Below are 16,420 nucleotides of genomic sequence, written 5' to 3'. Positions count from 1 at the left end.
TACAAATCAAAGAAAAGCAATGAATCCACTTTTGTTGAAATGTCTTCTTCGAAGCAAAATGTGTTAGTTGCAGAGCACTAACGCGAAAAAACATCACAGGTTTTAAATACTCAAATAATGCCCCATTAAGTGTCTGACCTCAAGTGGCTTAATATCGCAGTTCAGCTACCGGGGTGAGCATAATTATACGGGTTGTCTGCTGGTTGCAAGTGGTCAGTGAAAAACCCTCTTTGAGAAGATCCTTACAACACTTTTTTATTTGAGCAAAAAAAGGTTATTTCACAGACTTTACATGTACAGTCATACAAATAAAGAAGACACTGACACTCAAAACATTTTAATAACTCATTTGCAACAAAGACAGCTAACATTCTCACCCAGATCTTTGTGTGCTTTTAGAAATCTGTAAAATAAATGGAGAATTCCTGCACTACAAACCATCAGTAAAGGATGTGTCTGTGTATATGCAACAGCACCTAAATACAACACAGTGATTGCAATGTTCTTTATGGCTCAACGCGGGCCTATGGACGGAGGGCAAAAATAGAACAGAGCTTTCCATTGCAGTACTGAAATTTAATTATTTTAATGTTCAAACTTGTAATACAATTTTCGAAAAATAAACTGACCTTCATAATGAGGAGACAAAAAAATACAGTCCTACAGTGTATAGTCTTACAATACAGTCCATTTTCGACCAGGTCATTGTGAAAATCATGGAAGCTCAGATAACATTGCCATGCACTGGAATAGAGGAAAGATTTTCTTCCTAGATGACCTACGGATATTTATTCTTTAATTTTTAAAAAATCTAGCAAATATTTTATATTTTTTTAAACTGGACCTTGTTTGTACTTATTCAAAATTCTGGATATTCAATGACAAAAAAATTGGAAGTTCAAATTGTCTTAACAATTGTAGGTCAATTAACTAACACCATGATTAACCTCACAGGAACGTGACCCTGGAATTTCCAATATCATTCAGTATTTAATCACTTCAAATATGTGACTTGTACATTTGATGCAAGGACACTCAAAATAGAAAAAAACAGAGTGAGAAACACACTAACAAGGTCTGAGCAACACTCTTGTCTCCATTCACAAATTTTTTCAAATGTTCTGAGGAAAAATGGATAAGTCGTGCACTGAAAGTATTTTTCTGAGACAGAGAAATCATCAAAGCTCTATTGTCTATTGAACATTACATTATCTACATCATATACTTGAGTGGATTCTAGAACTAAGAAGAAAGATACTGTATGTGAAACTCAAGAATGCTGAAGAAAATAAGTATTATTAATTAATAATTTTGGGATTGACATGTAGATACAGAAAATACAGCACGAGCATAAAGCATAAACCTAACTTCCAAAGGAGGCAATATCATCTAACATAGTAAGAACGAGCGAGGGTGTCTTAAACCTAATCCTGCATTAATACAGAAACTACACATTGTTTTGGTTTTATCTTCTTCCATCAGCCTAGTGGTAAACAAACTGGATCCAAAAAGACCATCCAGGTGGTCGCTAGTAAAAGCTAGAAACCATGCAGAATCAAAATCGAAACCTAGATTTTTAGATGAGGTATTAACCCTTCATAATGATTTTTTATAATTTAGCACATATAATTTCATTACTTCATATATCATTCTATGCCAATTTGCTTTCACATAAATTTAACCAACTTGAATCAGAAACTATAGCTGGAAGAATGCTCCCCATGTACACAAAGAGTTGAGGAACCTCTTACCTATAACATCCATATTGAAATAGCACATAGTACATATCTTGGCATTACCTTAAAAACCCTTACACATCTTAACAAAGAAAACACTTTTGTTTAAAGCTGTGAAAGGACACTTCCGTAAAAAAACCTACAATTTTATATTTAGCCTTAGTGGCTTCTCTGGTCTAAACATTCAATCTCCTCACCAACCATCCCCATAAAAAAAAATTAAGATGGCCAACTGACTAGTCAGCCAGGCCATTTAGTCCAGAATCTTTAACATGCAACTGTAGAATAGAGCGACCAGAAATAATAAATATCTCACAATATGGAATGAAATTGTGGTCCTCATGTAGTATATGGAGACTGTCAAATGGCAGACAACCACACAAATGTTTTTTTTCTAAAACAAAAAACACAGATGTAATCTTTACTGCAGTCTTTCACACTTGACCTGCAGTATAAAATCAGGGGCTTTCATGAGCTAAATACACACAAAATTAATTTTATTTATTTTCTAAGATAACATCATCATGTCACATGTTAAGGCCTCTACAACACCAATATAATTAACAACAGGTATTACATCATAATTGGAAACCAAGGTCATCTGAATGAATTACACTGAACTCTATGAGTTCACTATAAAGTGAAAAATAAAATACACATAGATTTCACACCTTAAACCTTTTTTAATAGTTAAAGTGGCAGATTTACTTTGTTGCACTGATTTATTAGATCTGTGCCGAATGGATCAGTTTCTCTTAGCAGATTTGTTCTGTAATATAAATACATTCATCCTTTCTCTGTGAAAACTTCTCCAGTTTCTAGTTGCCTCTCTTTTCTCCATGTAGAAAAAGATTGCAAAGTCTTTCCTATTGAATCACAAAATGATGCCCTTCCAGGCCTATATATTAAAAAGTGATACTACCACTTTAGTCTAATAATTAAAACAAGCTCCTACATTATGAAAAGGCCCCATTAGTGCAAAGTACCTTAAAGAAGCATAATGGTGGACACACGATGAAACTTGCCCTTGTCTTTAAAAACACGTTGTTTCAACTTTTATTTTCCAAAAATAAACTCATTGTGACACTCGTTTACTCCTTTTAATCAGCCATGATCACAAAGAAAAACACTGGCAGGTTATTTTAGTATCTCTGCATGTCTGACATCAAAAACACTTAGCACAATGTCAAACTATAACTGCACCCAGGGCTGGCTTCCCACACTCCATGAAGAAAGAATTTCAGTGGGACTTTGGACATGGTTACATTTTTTTTTGTAAGAATTGTGTCCTCAGCCCTTATCTCAGATTTCCATATCATTTAAGTGTGTTAAAGATACACTTTAAAATTTGGAAGTTGTTAAATATAGATAACATCCTTCCCTGGCCCTGTTAGTAAAACATTGGCCACTGAATACCTGTCCGGAAATCAGAAGCAGCGACAAGAAGTTACCACACAGTATATCTAAACATGATTGATCCTGTGCTTTGTAATCTAGCCCCTCACACCAGTTGTCTGCACTTATGGATTAAAAGGTATGTGTGCTCTGGCTTCATGAGCTGCAGTACAATTAGATTTTCGTTCACGGACGCCTCAGGATTGTCATTTAGATGACAAGCCAGCTGTTTCTCCTAGTTTTGCTATTGTAGAGGTCTATTAACATGATTTAAGAATCAATGTCTAAAGCATTCTGTCCAGAGAGAGGGATTTCCCCAAGCCGGATATGCTGAAGGCAACATGACACATAGAAAACTTCTTATTCCAACTTTTAACTTCAGTTTTATCCAGATTAAATGCTTTTTTCCCCCCCATGTGAAGGAAAAACTGCCACTTGGTAAAATTAATATTTTAGTTGTTTTTTTTTAACCAGGCATTCGGCTTGATTCGCAAAATAACATTTTCCGCTGGTGTTCCTTTTCCTTCTTAGCAGGTCACATACTGCAATGCCAAAATCAAACACCCCTGCTCTTACCAAGGGCTTCTGGGACAGCAGCGCCAGTGCACACATCCCCCTCCATGGTTTCAGCTTGAAAAGAAGTTGTCAAGATCTTTTCATCAGGAAAATCAAAAGAAAAGTGCATTCTCCATGTGACACAAAGACTGCAAAGACCTTAAACTAGGGGGTGGAGAAAAAAGTCACACATAACACACTAAACAAACCATTACTAAGGTAATAGTGCCAATATGTACTAGAGAGGTGGTTCTCAACCAGGGATCTGGGGACAGCTCAGGGTCCTCAGAGATCACCTTCAGAAACAAAGGGAAGAATTTCACTCCCTGTTCTGTAGTGTGTAAAACTAATAATCCAATACTAAACACATCTGCAGTGACAATGCTTGAAGTGTATATTTTAACCTAAAATTCAACTCATAATACTTAATCAAAAATAATCATTACATTTTTCAATGAATTACTTGTGCTCATCTGGAGCTCTTAATTGAGATCGCTTTCTTCAAAAGGGGGTCACCCCTGCCACAGAAGGTTGAGAACCCCTGTACTAGAGAACACTGCAATTGCTCCACCTGTTCTCTGGAACGGCTTTTGGAGTGGAGACAATTCCACTGTTCTGTAGTGTCCCCGCCAAGAGTCTTACTTTTCAAAACCAAACACAGACGAGACGAGAGTTTTCTCAGGGCAGGCACACAATGCAGCCGCTGGAATTCTGTGAAAGTGCGTCTCTGTGAAAAGGAAGGCTGGGGTGACGCAGGAGTGGAGAAGGTGGAGTGACCAGCTAGGTTAGTTCCTCTGAAAGGCACCCTGGGCTGCAGAAGAGGCAGCTGAAGTAGCCGCACTCTGGAAGGTCCGGTTGGTGAGTACTCCCTGGGAGAACTCCTGCTGGGCCTTCTGGAAACTGGCGCCGGTCCTCCTGTACAAGGAGTGCACCTGCAATCACACCAACCCCATATCAATGCCTAGGTCTGTAGCTGATCAAAGAGACTCTGGGAGGGGTTAAAAGACCCAACCAAGAATGCGTTATCACCTCAGATGCAGAAGAAGCAAAAGTTTTAGTTTCTATTTAGTTCCTGCCATAGCAGCTGCCAGGATATTTTATTGACAGGATATGTCATGTCATCAGTTACTTTTTCACTTCCATGGAGGTTTTTTATGAAGGAAAACAAAAGCTAAACACCCAGCAGCCTAGGTGTGATCAATTCTTTCACGTACACATGGGATAACTCTCACAGAGTAGTCTCATGTACTGTAGATGTAAATCTTTGCCGCTGTCCTTTCATTTAAAAATACTAAATGCTCACAGGAAGCCTCATTAAAACAACTTACTAAAAACAGTCTTAATAATTGCAGCGCCTCCATGATTTTCTAATTAATTTCAAAACATCCAAATGCAGGAGCACTTTAGCAGGTTTAAAAACAATTACGATTCATTTTATCTCATTCAGAACAAATGCCTACAGTTAGATTTTCTCATCATATATTAAAACTCACAGTTTATGCACTATAGTACCCTGGAGCATGATAGCTTTAACTTTGTTCCAGTCTGGGAAATGTCTGCAACCTTTTGTAAGAAGAAAGTCTCTATTTTCCACCTGTGAGAAGCGGTTTACTGTGTACATTGCACACTAGGGTTCATACTATTCTTCACATTAATGCAATACATTTATCCAGAGAAGCTACATGTTCTATTCACTTTCACATACTGTAAGTCACGTCATTTTCCACCTGTAAAAGTATAAATAAGGTGGCCCAGTACTTTCGTAATTTATAAAATAAATGGATCAGAAATCGGAAACACATACCATCTTCAACAAAATAACAGACAGCACTGCACAGACTGTGAAGAATCCTGCCACGACCATCATGACGATGGAGACAGCCAAGTTAGTCTGAATCGCAGAAATGGCAGTAATCCAGCCACTGGCAACAAACATACAGAAAAGGTTTTACCAGGCTTGTAGATCACACCAGTCTCTTGATTTATATTGTGAGGAAAGGATCAAAATTCAAAAGCTTCAATGAAAAAGTGTTAAAGAATAGTAACTTTTTTCATTTATATACATTTTTTTAATTTTGAAATCGTAAGAGTTTCATTTTAAACATCCACTTCAATCTGATCCTGTGAAACACGTGTCCAACATATTCACACTGGTCTGCTACTTTGGGCATTTTAGGGTATTACAGCATATAACATATCACATATTATACCGTATGCCTTAGCTTAAGAACTCAAACACTCCTATTAATATAGACCAGGATACTTAAATCTTGATTAAATTACAAAACCTGGGCAGAATCAGAATTAAGTAAAAGAATAACATGCAAACGCGGAGAAACCTAGAGACTAAGAAGGAAAAAAATAAGCCGGTCTTTTTTTTCCCCAAACACATGACAGAAAGCACAGGTATAAAAAAAGAGGAAGGACAGAGATGGTTAGTAGACAACAGAGTGCCTCGCACTTACAGAGTAGCCACCAGGAAACAGAGCACACCAGTGGGTTAGGCAGCAGGAATCTGTCAAAGAGATGGCAAGAGAAGAGATGCAAGAGAGAGCTTACAGGCTTAGAGCCTGAGGTACACAAACACAGGGAAACCGCTGCCCACGCGACTGCCCTCTGCTGGTCACCCACACACTCACCTATTACCCCAGTGAGGGATGCCCACTGACTGGATGATGTACACTGCCACTTGGAAGAAGAAGACGAAGAAGAAGAAAAAGAAGTTGAAGGAGCTGTCAGACCTAGGAGAAAAAGAACGAATAAATAACAGCATCGAGAGAAAAGGGAGCAACAGACATCTTTCTTTAAACTTATGCTACCTTCTAATTAAATAAATGGCAGTGCACACTACAGGCACTTATGCCTAAGCAATGTCATCAGGTTATAGATGCATTTCAGAATGATATAGTGGGTTGCAACAAGTGCAATTTCAAATGTTACTGGCATCAGGCCCTACCTTTCCCTTTCACTTACATTATGCCAGGTGGAAAGTGGTCCTACTGCTGTGCAACCAAGTGCCCCAGTGGAAACACAACAGGGTCTTGGCTATTGTGAAACCGTACATGTAAACTATATGTTTTAGATAAATGATACAATACATATCACCAGGTGGGAACAACCAATATCTCAGAAGTGTGAAGGTGGAGTTTTTAAATCATGTTTTCTTTCACTGATGATGTTTAAATGTTTTAAATAAGCAATCTGTAGGAAAGACAAATCAAAGGAAATTTTACATAAAGTACCTTTTGTAACATTTTTATGTTCTTTGCAGCACTGAAAGGCATTTCTTTGGTACCCACTACATATAAGAAATGAGATATTTGCAAATATACTTGGTTTCCAACAGTAGTTATTGACTGATTTTGAATCATCTCACATTTTTACTGGTGTTTTAATTTTACTGTCCTCCTACGGAGAGGACTGCTAGCCCCGAAGTTTCTACGTTTCTGTGAAATGACCCGGCCAGCGACATCGCCACTCAGGGCACTCAGGCAGTGAAGAATGCCGGCGTGGTGAGGTTCTGGCACAGCTTTTCACAACATCCATGCAAACAACAGGGGACGTGATCACAACCACGGCACCACAGTGTCGGCGTGGTGCTGAGAAGGGTCATGGAAATGTATGCGACGGTCAACACAAACTGATCCAGTCAGAGAGCACTCACTTGAAGGCTTTATAAACAGGCCTGTACCAGCAGAGGAAAGCACAGGGGGAGAAGAGGACAAACCACAGGATTGACAAGCCGAAGTCCACCCCATTGCTGGAACCTAGAGTGAAGTACGCCAAGCAGGCCAGCAGGTTCAGGAACAGGGTCACACAGTGAACTGCAAAGAAGGCACAAGAACTGCTTCTTCAACACACATTCATTTACAATAACGGCACAGCATTTCATTCACTTCCTGGAAGTTTCAGAAAGGTGTAACAGAGAAAACACTGGTTGATTCAGCTTTACTCATGTCATCAGACAGCACAGATGTCCTCACAGCTTCACTGACACGTATGAAAAAAGATCACAGTGGGAGCAAGGACTTCCATACTGAATTTTCACCTCTCTGTTGCAGTTAGGTGCCTCTGAATAAATATGATGTGTCCTGCACACCTTAAACTTTAATTTGAAGAGCTTGGATAAGGATGTGTTTTTAACAAATTTGAAGTGTCAGCATTCAGCTGAATACCAGACAAAGCAGCCCTGCAGGAACAAGTTGTAATGATGTGATGTTGATGATGTTTCTTTATTAGCCCTATACAATTTCTTGCATTAGGAATTCGTCTTTTCAGCCCAACGGAGTAGGATTCCTCTGCCGGCCGCGGGATTTGAACCGGCAACCTTCCAGTCACAGGCGCCGATCCTGAGCCACAGACCCACCGCTCCGCCCTGTACGGTAGGTACGCTCAAAAAGGATAGCTAACACTTTTCTTGCAATCACCAATTGAATTATAGCCGTACGAAATTCGTCTTGACTTTCGTATGCCCTGGCTGTCAGGAATCACATGTGAACTAGATCCCTTCATACATCTCTTCCACTTCACCTGCTGCACAATACAAGACAGAAACTATCAACACTAGGACAACGCTAACACACATAGGATACCCATCACTTCCCAACAGATCTCGGCTTGATAATTTGGTAAGAGGATGAGTACAATATGCAGATTGTAGTTCTGCCCTAGTTAAAAAAAATGTGAGTGCCACAGATATTACTTACACATCCAAAGGTAATACATCATCTTGCAAACCCTTTGGAATTCTACAGGAATATCCCCTGCAAAGTCCTGGTAAAAGCAAGGCTTTATCGGACAGTTCTTTGGTAGCGGTGGCCAGTTGTTCTGTGTAGCTGAAATGAAAAGACATAAACAAGCTCTTTACATTCACAACATTTTAAAAGTTTTGTTGCAGTAATATCTTATTTTGGCAATTTTAGAATACAGTATAGATGACAAAGGGCTTCCAAATACAGGGAAGGAACTAGAAGGTTATGAAAACGACTTCCAACATTTTTCTTCACAAAAGCATGTACTGTTTAATCAATGCTGACTGATAAGAATAGGACAGTCTGAGCTCGTCTCCTACAACGGTTTGCGTCACTGCTTTCAAATACCTTACAGTAAAGGCAGCGTCATCTTGAGAAGTGGAATAAAGGAATCGTGCAGATCAGACACGACAACACAAACAACAATAAAGATATGAAAGGGGGAAACAGCAGTGACACACTGATCCTTCATCAGGTACAGAAAAAAATGTGAATTGGGTCCATGACAATGACTCAAGTGAGCTGCATTTCCCAGAACACACAGAGCACCTTATCCGACACACTTCCGATTCTGGGAATGGCGATGACACCCTGGCCTCACGCATTGCTGCAAACCGTGTGTTCTGGAATCCGCGCTGTTGAATTTTACAATGGAGGAGACTCACTGGAGGAAAAGCCCTTGCTTTGCATCTCCTGCTCCCTGCGGTCCAGCTCTGCAGCCTTCCTCTCCAGCTCCTCCTGCTGTCTCAGGAGGTTGGCCTGGCCTGCCACTGCTGTGGCCTGGGGAGAAGGAGAAAGTACAAGTAATTCCACCTGCTCGACTGTTACGAGCTGACCTGTTGATGCAGATACTACCCTCCAATAGCATAATACAATGGAATCCTTCCCCGTTAGGCTTTGAGCTTAATTTGTTCTTAGTGAGGCTCCTTTCTTGCCATTTAGTATTATGTTGTGGTACAAGGAGCATGGGAAACTTGAATTGCTGTTACATAAATTGTGTCAATATAAGATTTGTTACCACTGTAAACTGTCTAAGGAGTCAAGGGTTATTCTAGGGTTAAAATTATTTTAGTAAAGAGTTTTAGGATTATTCAAGTATATCCTCTTGGTCTCCTGCACCCATGTGGGCAAAAGAAGAGGTGGGACAGACCGTCTCCTCCAACATGCAGCCTCCCAGGCCAAAAACGGACAATTGTGAAGATTAGAATTCCACCTTCTCCTAAAAGATATCTTCAGAAAACCATGATTTTATTAAGCCAAACTCTGCTCCCTTGCTGGTTGGATTCTGGAGTCAGCATCGTCATAAAACCTCAGATTAGGGAAGCATATCTAGTGCAGCAGCAGAAGACGTACAGACTGGAAACATTTCCGCATCATCTAAAGCGGAACTAACTCCAGCCAGAACAGCAAAAAGCACAAAGCTGCCTGGTGAGTTTCTTCAATGCAAACGTTCCCGAATGACACCTCTCACCCATGCCTGGGACTAGGCCAGCGATCAGAGGGTGAAGCTTGGGATGAACAGCAGCACCAACCTGTGGACTGGGCTCCACTGAGGGCTGTAACACTGCTGGCTGGGAAGGGGTTGTCCGGGCAGAGGGCTTTGTCTGAAAAAAGGCAAATAAAAATCAACAAAGCCAGACTGCAAAGTGCCAACACACACAATACACTAATATACTCTATACAGTTCATTGCTTTATGTATTCAATCCAAAGTTTACATATAAACATTTCAATATCAAGCAATGGATGAAGATAACAAGGTACTGCAGTAAATAATGAACAAGACCAGCTGCTCAAGAACATTATATAAATGGTAACCTTATCTTTACGATTAATAAAACAATACATTTCATCACGTTACATCCTTATACTGCACATTTCACTTTCGATAATGGAAAGCATAAGAACAGTCAGTGCTAGTGCAAAAAATATTTTTTACCACTATATGGTCATGCACGCTGGCTCAAGAAAAACATCTGCACAACGGGTGTATAAACCCAAGGTATGGTGGCACATTTTGCTGAGCTGAGTTATAATTTACTGTGCAGAGACAGACACACAGAGATGAAGACGTCTCCTTACCAAATTAGAGGTCTCTGAGAAAGGGTTGAATTCTTGTATTGGTTCTGTACTGGGAGCTGTCAGCTGTGTGACTGAGGGATCCTGTAACAAAGATATTCCAGAGATCAAACCTCTGTTGCTACAATGAAAACATCAGCTTTCTTTAAAAGATGATCATTTTTATTTTCTTGTCATGTTTTACCCCCTTCATGTTAAAATATGAAGAAATTCGAAACTGCTACCAAAACAGATGTTTTCTACTGTTTTTTTTTCCTTCCAGGAGGCCCATGATATTAGTGATGCAATAATCAGTGTCCTGCACGCTCTCATCACCACGGTTAGAGAATAGGTGCCTGAAGTCTTGCTGAAGGCAGCAGGTCATGTTAACATACAAAAGGACAATGGCTTACAAAGGAATTTGTGGGAGGGCATAGCATTTAGCTTTTTGATGTTTAAATGGTTTCTATGAGCCTTCCTTTCAGAAATCATAGCCGCTTCAAGGCCGACTTGCAGAATATTTCTAGTCCAACCAACAGAATAAGAGATCCTTGGTTCTATTCCTAGAGTTAAATTGCAGCCAGATCATGTATTATTTACTAAATCTCTGGTCAGTTTTTTTATCTTGTATCTGTCCTAAAAAAAGGGCCCTGCAACAAGAAAGCAGATAAATATCACATGGTGTGCAGCGCTGACTAAAACCGTGACAAAAGCTCAGCATGGAGCCTTCATCTGATGTAATAGCAGGAAGAGACAATATATTTTCTTTCCTAGTTTCAAAGCACACCTTTATTGTCCTACATTGTGGGCCTGGCCGAGGTCCAATATGGATTTGTGACTCTTTAATAATGACGGACGTCTGAGCTTGATCTCTGCTGATCACCTTTTTAAACAGTCTTTCCTCTGCTGTTCTCAGAATAATTAGACATAAGCATCACAGTGTCACTGTACATAATACATGAATCTACTGGTGGAAGTCTTTTTATCTTTCGATTTAAAAAGACTCAGGCTGAGACAGGGAATCAGACCCTAGAAGGAACTGCCACCCTGCTTGACGAAAGAGCTCCAAGGGCGTAGTGTTTGAACAACACCAGCCTGCAGACTTGTAATGTACAAAAAGCACTAAGCTCCTAGGGTGTGTGAAAGAGGTACACTCCCTTGTCTTACAGGTTTTATAATCATACAGCCCAGAGAAACTAGGATACAGCCATTATCCACCTAGAGAAGACACCAAAACCCTAAGTGTCACCAGAGATGTGTGTTGACATGTTAATTTATATAGAACAGGCAGGTACTCCACTTAAAATTGTTTTTAACAACATCAGAAATAAAGCATACTCTGGAATCTCAAAGGCCACTAAGGGAAATTAACTGCCATCCTTAGGCTATCCATGAAAATATTTATATCCCACCACAGAAGCAAATTCTCCCAAACTGTATTAAGCTGCTACAAATTAATTATGTTTCTTAATTAACTCCTCATACTGTACTTTTTGGGGTTTTTTTTTTAATTAATTCCTCATACTGTACCTTTAGGTATTTCGAATGAAATACAAGCATGGATCACTCAGTTCGTCACATGGTTAGCCGTGTTTGAATGTGAAAGAAACCACTGAGCCATGCTGTCCATTCCTTGGGGAATGAGGCTATGTGCCCCCACTCATTTATCCACCCTGTTATGGCTGGATCTTGTGCCTCTCTGCCTTGGGCTCACCTTCAGGTGTGGCATGATTTTATATCGTAAGAACTAAGAATTATTCAGCCATAAGCAAGAGAAAGCCACTCTGAATTTTAAAAATCACCTGCACCAACTCATATGTTTCTCTACTTACTACCATATTTTTCTTTTGTCCTTATTTTTTAGCCTTTCTTCTCAATTCCCCTTTGTTCCTTTCATTATCCGATCTTCACACACTTCCTGTTAACTCTATTTCTACAATCCTCCTTTTTGCTTCTTCTACCATTGCTCATGAGCCAGGACAGAAGTGACAACTGTGGGGAAGACAGCTGAACTTATGTGCTGAGATCAAGGCACCTGTAGTATACAAAAAGTTGTAGGTGCATGGAAAAAGCTATCCAACCATGCTTTAAAATAAAAATTAGCTAGAAGGTATGAATGGCCTCCTTTCTTTTAAAAACATTCTTAAGTTCTTATATTTCTTTAATTCTCAAAGATTTAAATGTGGAGTAGGGAGTAAATGTATTTTACTCTGTGTGGCTGCCTGCTGATTCAGCTACAGCCTATAGGGCCATCCACATCATTTTCATAGTTCAGATTATGCCCAAGATTATAGCACTTCATACCTTCCTAAACCAACTTTAGTCATTAAAAGCAGAATATCATACTGGACTTTAATGGTGTCACAAACCATGATGTGAACAGTGTATATAAACCATAGCTCCATCGTCAAAATGGAACCCTATTTCTTTCATGTGTAAAAACTGCTGGGCTTCTGCTTTGACTCTTGACAATTTTATACAGTTATGTCACAATAAGGTAAGATTGTGTAAGAGAAAGGAAACATCAGTTACATGCTGTCCAGTATAAAAACAGATGAAATTTTATAGGAGAGTTAAACCAACCCAAACAGCCCAAGTAAAAAAAATTGCCTTATCTGAAATACAATGTACAAAATATGATTACTGAGTTACTCCATTCTCCTGAACACTACTGGTCCAATTCAATCTAACTGAGGCTTGAAAAATGCTGTGTCACTTACACCTAAGGCCAAGTGCAATTTAAGGTAATCAGGCCCTATCATGTGCCCATCACTTTTAAAATTCTGGAACATCCCATGTTAGCATCTGGATGGGGGTGGCAGACAAGTTCACCTGGCATTGTGTGAGGAACCTGTATTCTTCTGCTCCAGCAATTTCTGCTTATTTAAGGGAGTAACAACTTGAGTTATTTCCTCTCGATACTAGTAAGAATATGAGTTGTCCTGATTGTACCTGATGTTGTGTCCCTCCCTCAACCCATGCATATTATAAGACAAGATTTTAAATACAGCTCTTCTATGCTCTGATCCCATAATCATTAGACCAACCCTAAGACACATACCCTAAAAAATCAAAAATCTGCACTTAAACCTTTTAAGTTTGTATCAACTGGGAAATCCCACTTCTGTGGCCTATAAAACTTATTTTTGTTTGACATTAATGAAAACACGTTTATATTTTAGTTTACAAACAATACATAGTTGAGCAAAATGTTTAGCCCAATCGTAAAACAAAAACAAACGTAAGAGGTTATTAAGCTGAAAGCTGAGGTTTGCCACAGGACTGAGTTGTGATGCAGAAGAAGTTAGATTTTACATTTAATTAATTCAACTTTGTTCCATGTTTTGACTGAAAAGCAGTCAGTCTAGTGATGGACACCGATTCACATCTGTGCTAGAAGCGCAACTCATTTGCAGCACCAAGAGAAAACTGTCACCACTTTGCATTCTATTCTAGAGGCAGTCCAGGAGGTGAGATCAGTTCTACCATAATTCTTACACTAATGTGAGATGAGCTTTGTTTGCAGCCAGCAAAGAAAAAGAATTTTCTATCTGAGCCCGCTTTGTACATCAGGAAATAAAAGAATATCTTCATATTTCTAAAGCTTTTTGTGTTCAACCACTGTTGTACAGAAATATGAAAGGAAATTATTGGTAATATTTCACCCAGATGTTCTGTTACAAATCAACCAATTATTATCACAAAAGCACTGCTGTTTCCTTTATCTTTCAATGTAATGACTTGTCTTAAAAGGGTAAAGGCTTCTTTATGATTTTGATTATCATCATAATTTTCCTTCTAAACAATCACTCTATTAAGACTTAACTGTGGCCTTAACTAACCTGGCCTTGTGGGTTTTTTTTAGTCAAACATATTAGTAGCTTAAGATGCTATTCTTCTGTTTACGAGGTTTATCAAACGTTGTTTTTAAGCAAAGAAAACAGACTACCAACCACTAAATGTAAAATTTACCATTTTTTTATGTAAAATGATCAACCCCAGATGTTGCTGAAGTACTTGGTAATTCCTAACAAGGCTAACTGAGTACTTTAGGTTGAGAATGATTGCTTATAAGCCAGTTTTTAAAACTAAACACCAATTTAAATATTTTGCATAAAGCTAACATCTGGTCACATACATACACATTTGTAACTCACGATACAGAAAGTCTTTATCCAGCATTTAGTTCACAATCCTAACCGGGTTAAACCACAAATCTCTCACTGTACAGACAGACAATAAAGGGCAATTTTCATTCATTGCCTTTAGCAAGACAACGCTTTCTATTTTGGGAGCTAAACAAACGTTACCCCCGGACAGCAGTCGTGAAAACGAAACGCGTTTGGTTCAGGTCTAAACAGAAAACGATGAGCGTATCCATTTTCAGTCCTAGCGAGCACTCAGGATAGTATGAAGACCTTCAGTGCAGGAAACTGGGGGTCTTGCGATCTGCTTCGTGGTACATGTTCTATCATTGCCATATTTTGTGCTGGCGACAATGCACGGTTTGTGAATGACAAGATTAACAAAACCTCTGGTGCACTTCGAGGTTGTATGTTTTTATTTGAATGCACCCAGACTGCTTTATTCCCCCAATATTCGACACCATGCCAATACACACGTCTGGGAACAGACGTAATTTCAGTTAATATCCATAAACGTGCCTGCGGTGGCCTGCGTGCTTCAAGAGCAACACGTAACACGCAGCTGACACGGATATCTGGCAGTGCTGTGGGTAAACGCACTCTCCAGTCCTTTAAGTCTCATATTGCACTGCACAGGACAGAGAGAAAGAGACCTGCACCTGTTGGTGACTGAGCTAATCGTGACGACCGATTACTCAAATCCTTAACAGCTTTTAAAGCTTTGGTACACACGAGATGTTTTTACACCCACTGGTTTAAAATGTCGCAACTTTACTTTTCAATAGTTTTTAACAATCGGCTATAAAAGTCAATAAACTTCCGAAATGTATCCCTCCCCACAACTCCACCTGAAGAAAACCCAAAATGCCGCCCCCTTCGGCCTCCCGATTGGACGACACATTAAAATCCTTCACTCCGATTGGTGCAAAACTCTGCCAGTCACGCCACGTCGCCAGAGGAATGTCAGCTGGGCCCAGCCCAACAAGCAACCCAACAGGTTTGTTGTGCGGCGTTTGCGCCTCTGAACGTTTTGCTTTAAGACGCCAGATTACAGATGAGCGGGTCGGTCGGGGGTGTGCATACCTGGAATGGATTGACCTCCACCGGCTCCGCGAAAGGGTTACTGTCGAATCCCGACATTTTGAGTGAGCTGTCCGGGCTCCCTGTGCCGATTCGATGCCTTTCGTACTTTCCTTACGCAGCGGTGTATCTGTTCACTCAGGCACTTCCTTAACAGCAGCCTAGTGCGCAGGCGCCGGGCGTGTGACGCACACGGCGTGACGTCACCCTCGGGCAGCCTGCGCCGCGCCGGCAGGAGGAAAGGACTCTGCAATGATACTCGCATTGTAAATGAGACCACAAGGCGCAAGCAAAACAACAGCCCTCAAGCACATGTTGGACAAACGCACAGTGCTTGGTCCACCCACCCACACCCTGGTACGCCTTGCAGAATTGGTCCTCACACTGAACGCATTCTCTTTCAATAAACGTTTTTACCAACTGGTCAGTGGAGTTGCCATGGGCACCAGAATTGGACCCAGCTATGCCAATATTTTTGTCGGCTGGGTAGAAGAACGCTTCTTCGCTTCCTACACTGGCTATGTCCCTGACCTCTACAAACGATATATTGATGACTGCGTCGGTGCCGCCACATGCTCCAACGACCAGCTTGAGTTCTTCCTGCACCATTTCACCAACTTCCACCCGTCCCTCAAATATACGGTTAACATATTGTAACGCTTACGGCCGACAAGCACTGTGTGTAAGAGCCGGCGTACCAG

General features: G+C 40.1%; 1 protein-coding gene across 1 annotated transcript; it reads right to left on the bottom strand.

Annotated features, from left to right (window-relative positions):
• Positions 1-229: 229 nt before the first annotated feature.
• Positions 230-15,891, bottom strand: scamp2 (secretory carrier membrane protein 2). The gene is made up of 9 exons (XM_006628927.3): positions 15,723-15,891; positions 10,519-10,599; positions 9,970-10,041; positions 9,103-9,217; positions 8,393-8,521; positions 7,351-7,510; positions 6,326-6,427; positions 5,491-5,608; positions 230-4,618 (listed from the first exon to the last, which is right to left on the bottom strand). Exons 1-9 carry the CDS (start codon positions 15,777-15,779, stop codon positions 4,472-4,474), a joined length of 981 nt encoding a protein of 326 aa, XP_006628990.1. The 5' UTR covers positions 15,780-15,891; the 3' UTR covers positions 230-4,471.
• Positions 15,892-16,420: the final 529 nt, after the last annotated feature.

The sequence above is a fragment of the Lepisosteus oculatus genome, chromosome 5 (assembly GCF_040954835.1).
Source record: "Lepisosteus oculatus isolate fLepOcu1 chromosome 5, fLepOcu1.hap2, whole genome shotgun sequence".
Classification (NCBI taxonomy): domain Eukaryota; kingdom Metazoa; phylum Chordata; class Actinopteri; order Semionotiformes; family Lepisosteidae; genus Lepisosteus; species Lepisosteus oculatus.
Note: the sequence above shows the minus strand (reverse complement) of the source record. Positions and strands in the feature narration are given on the sequence as shown.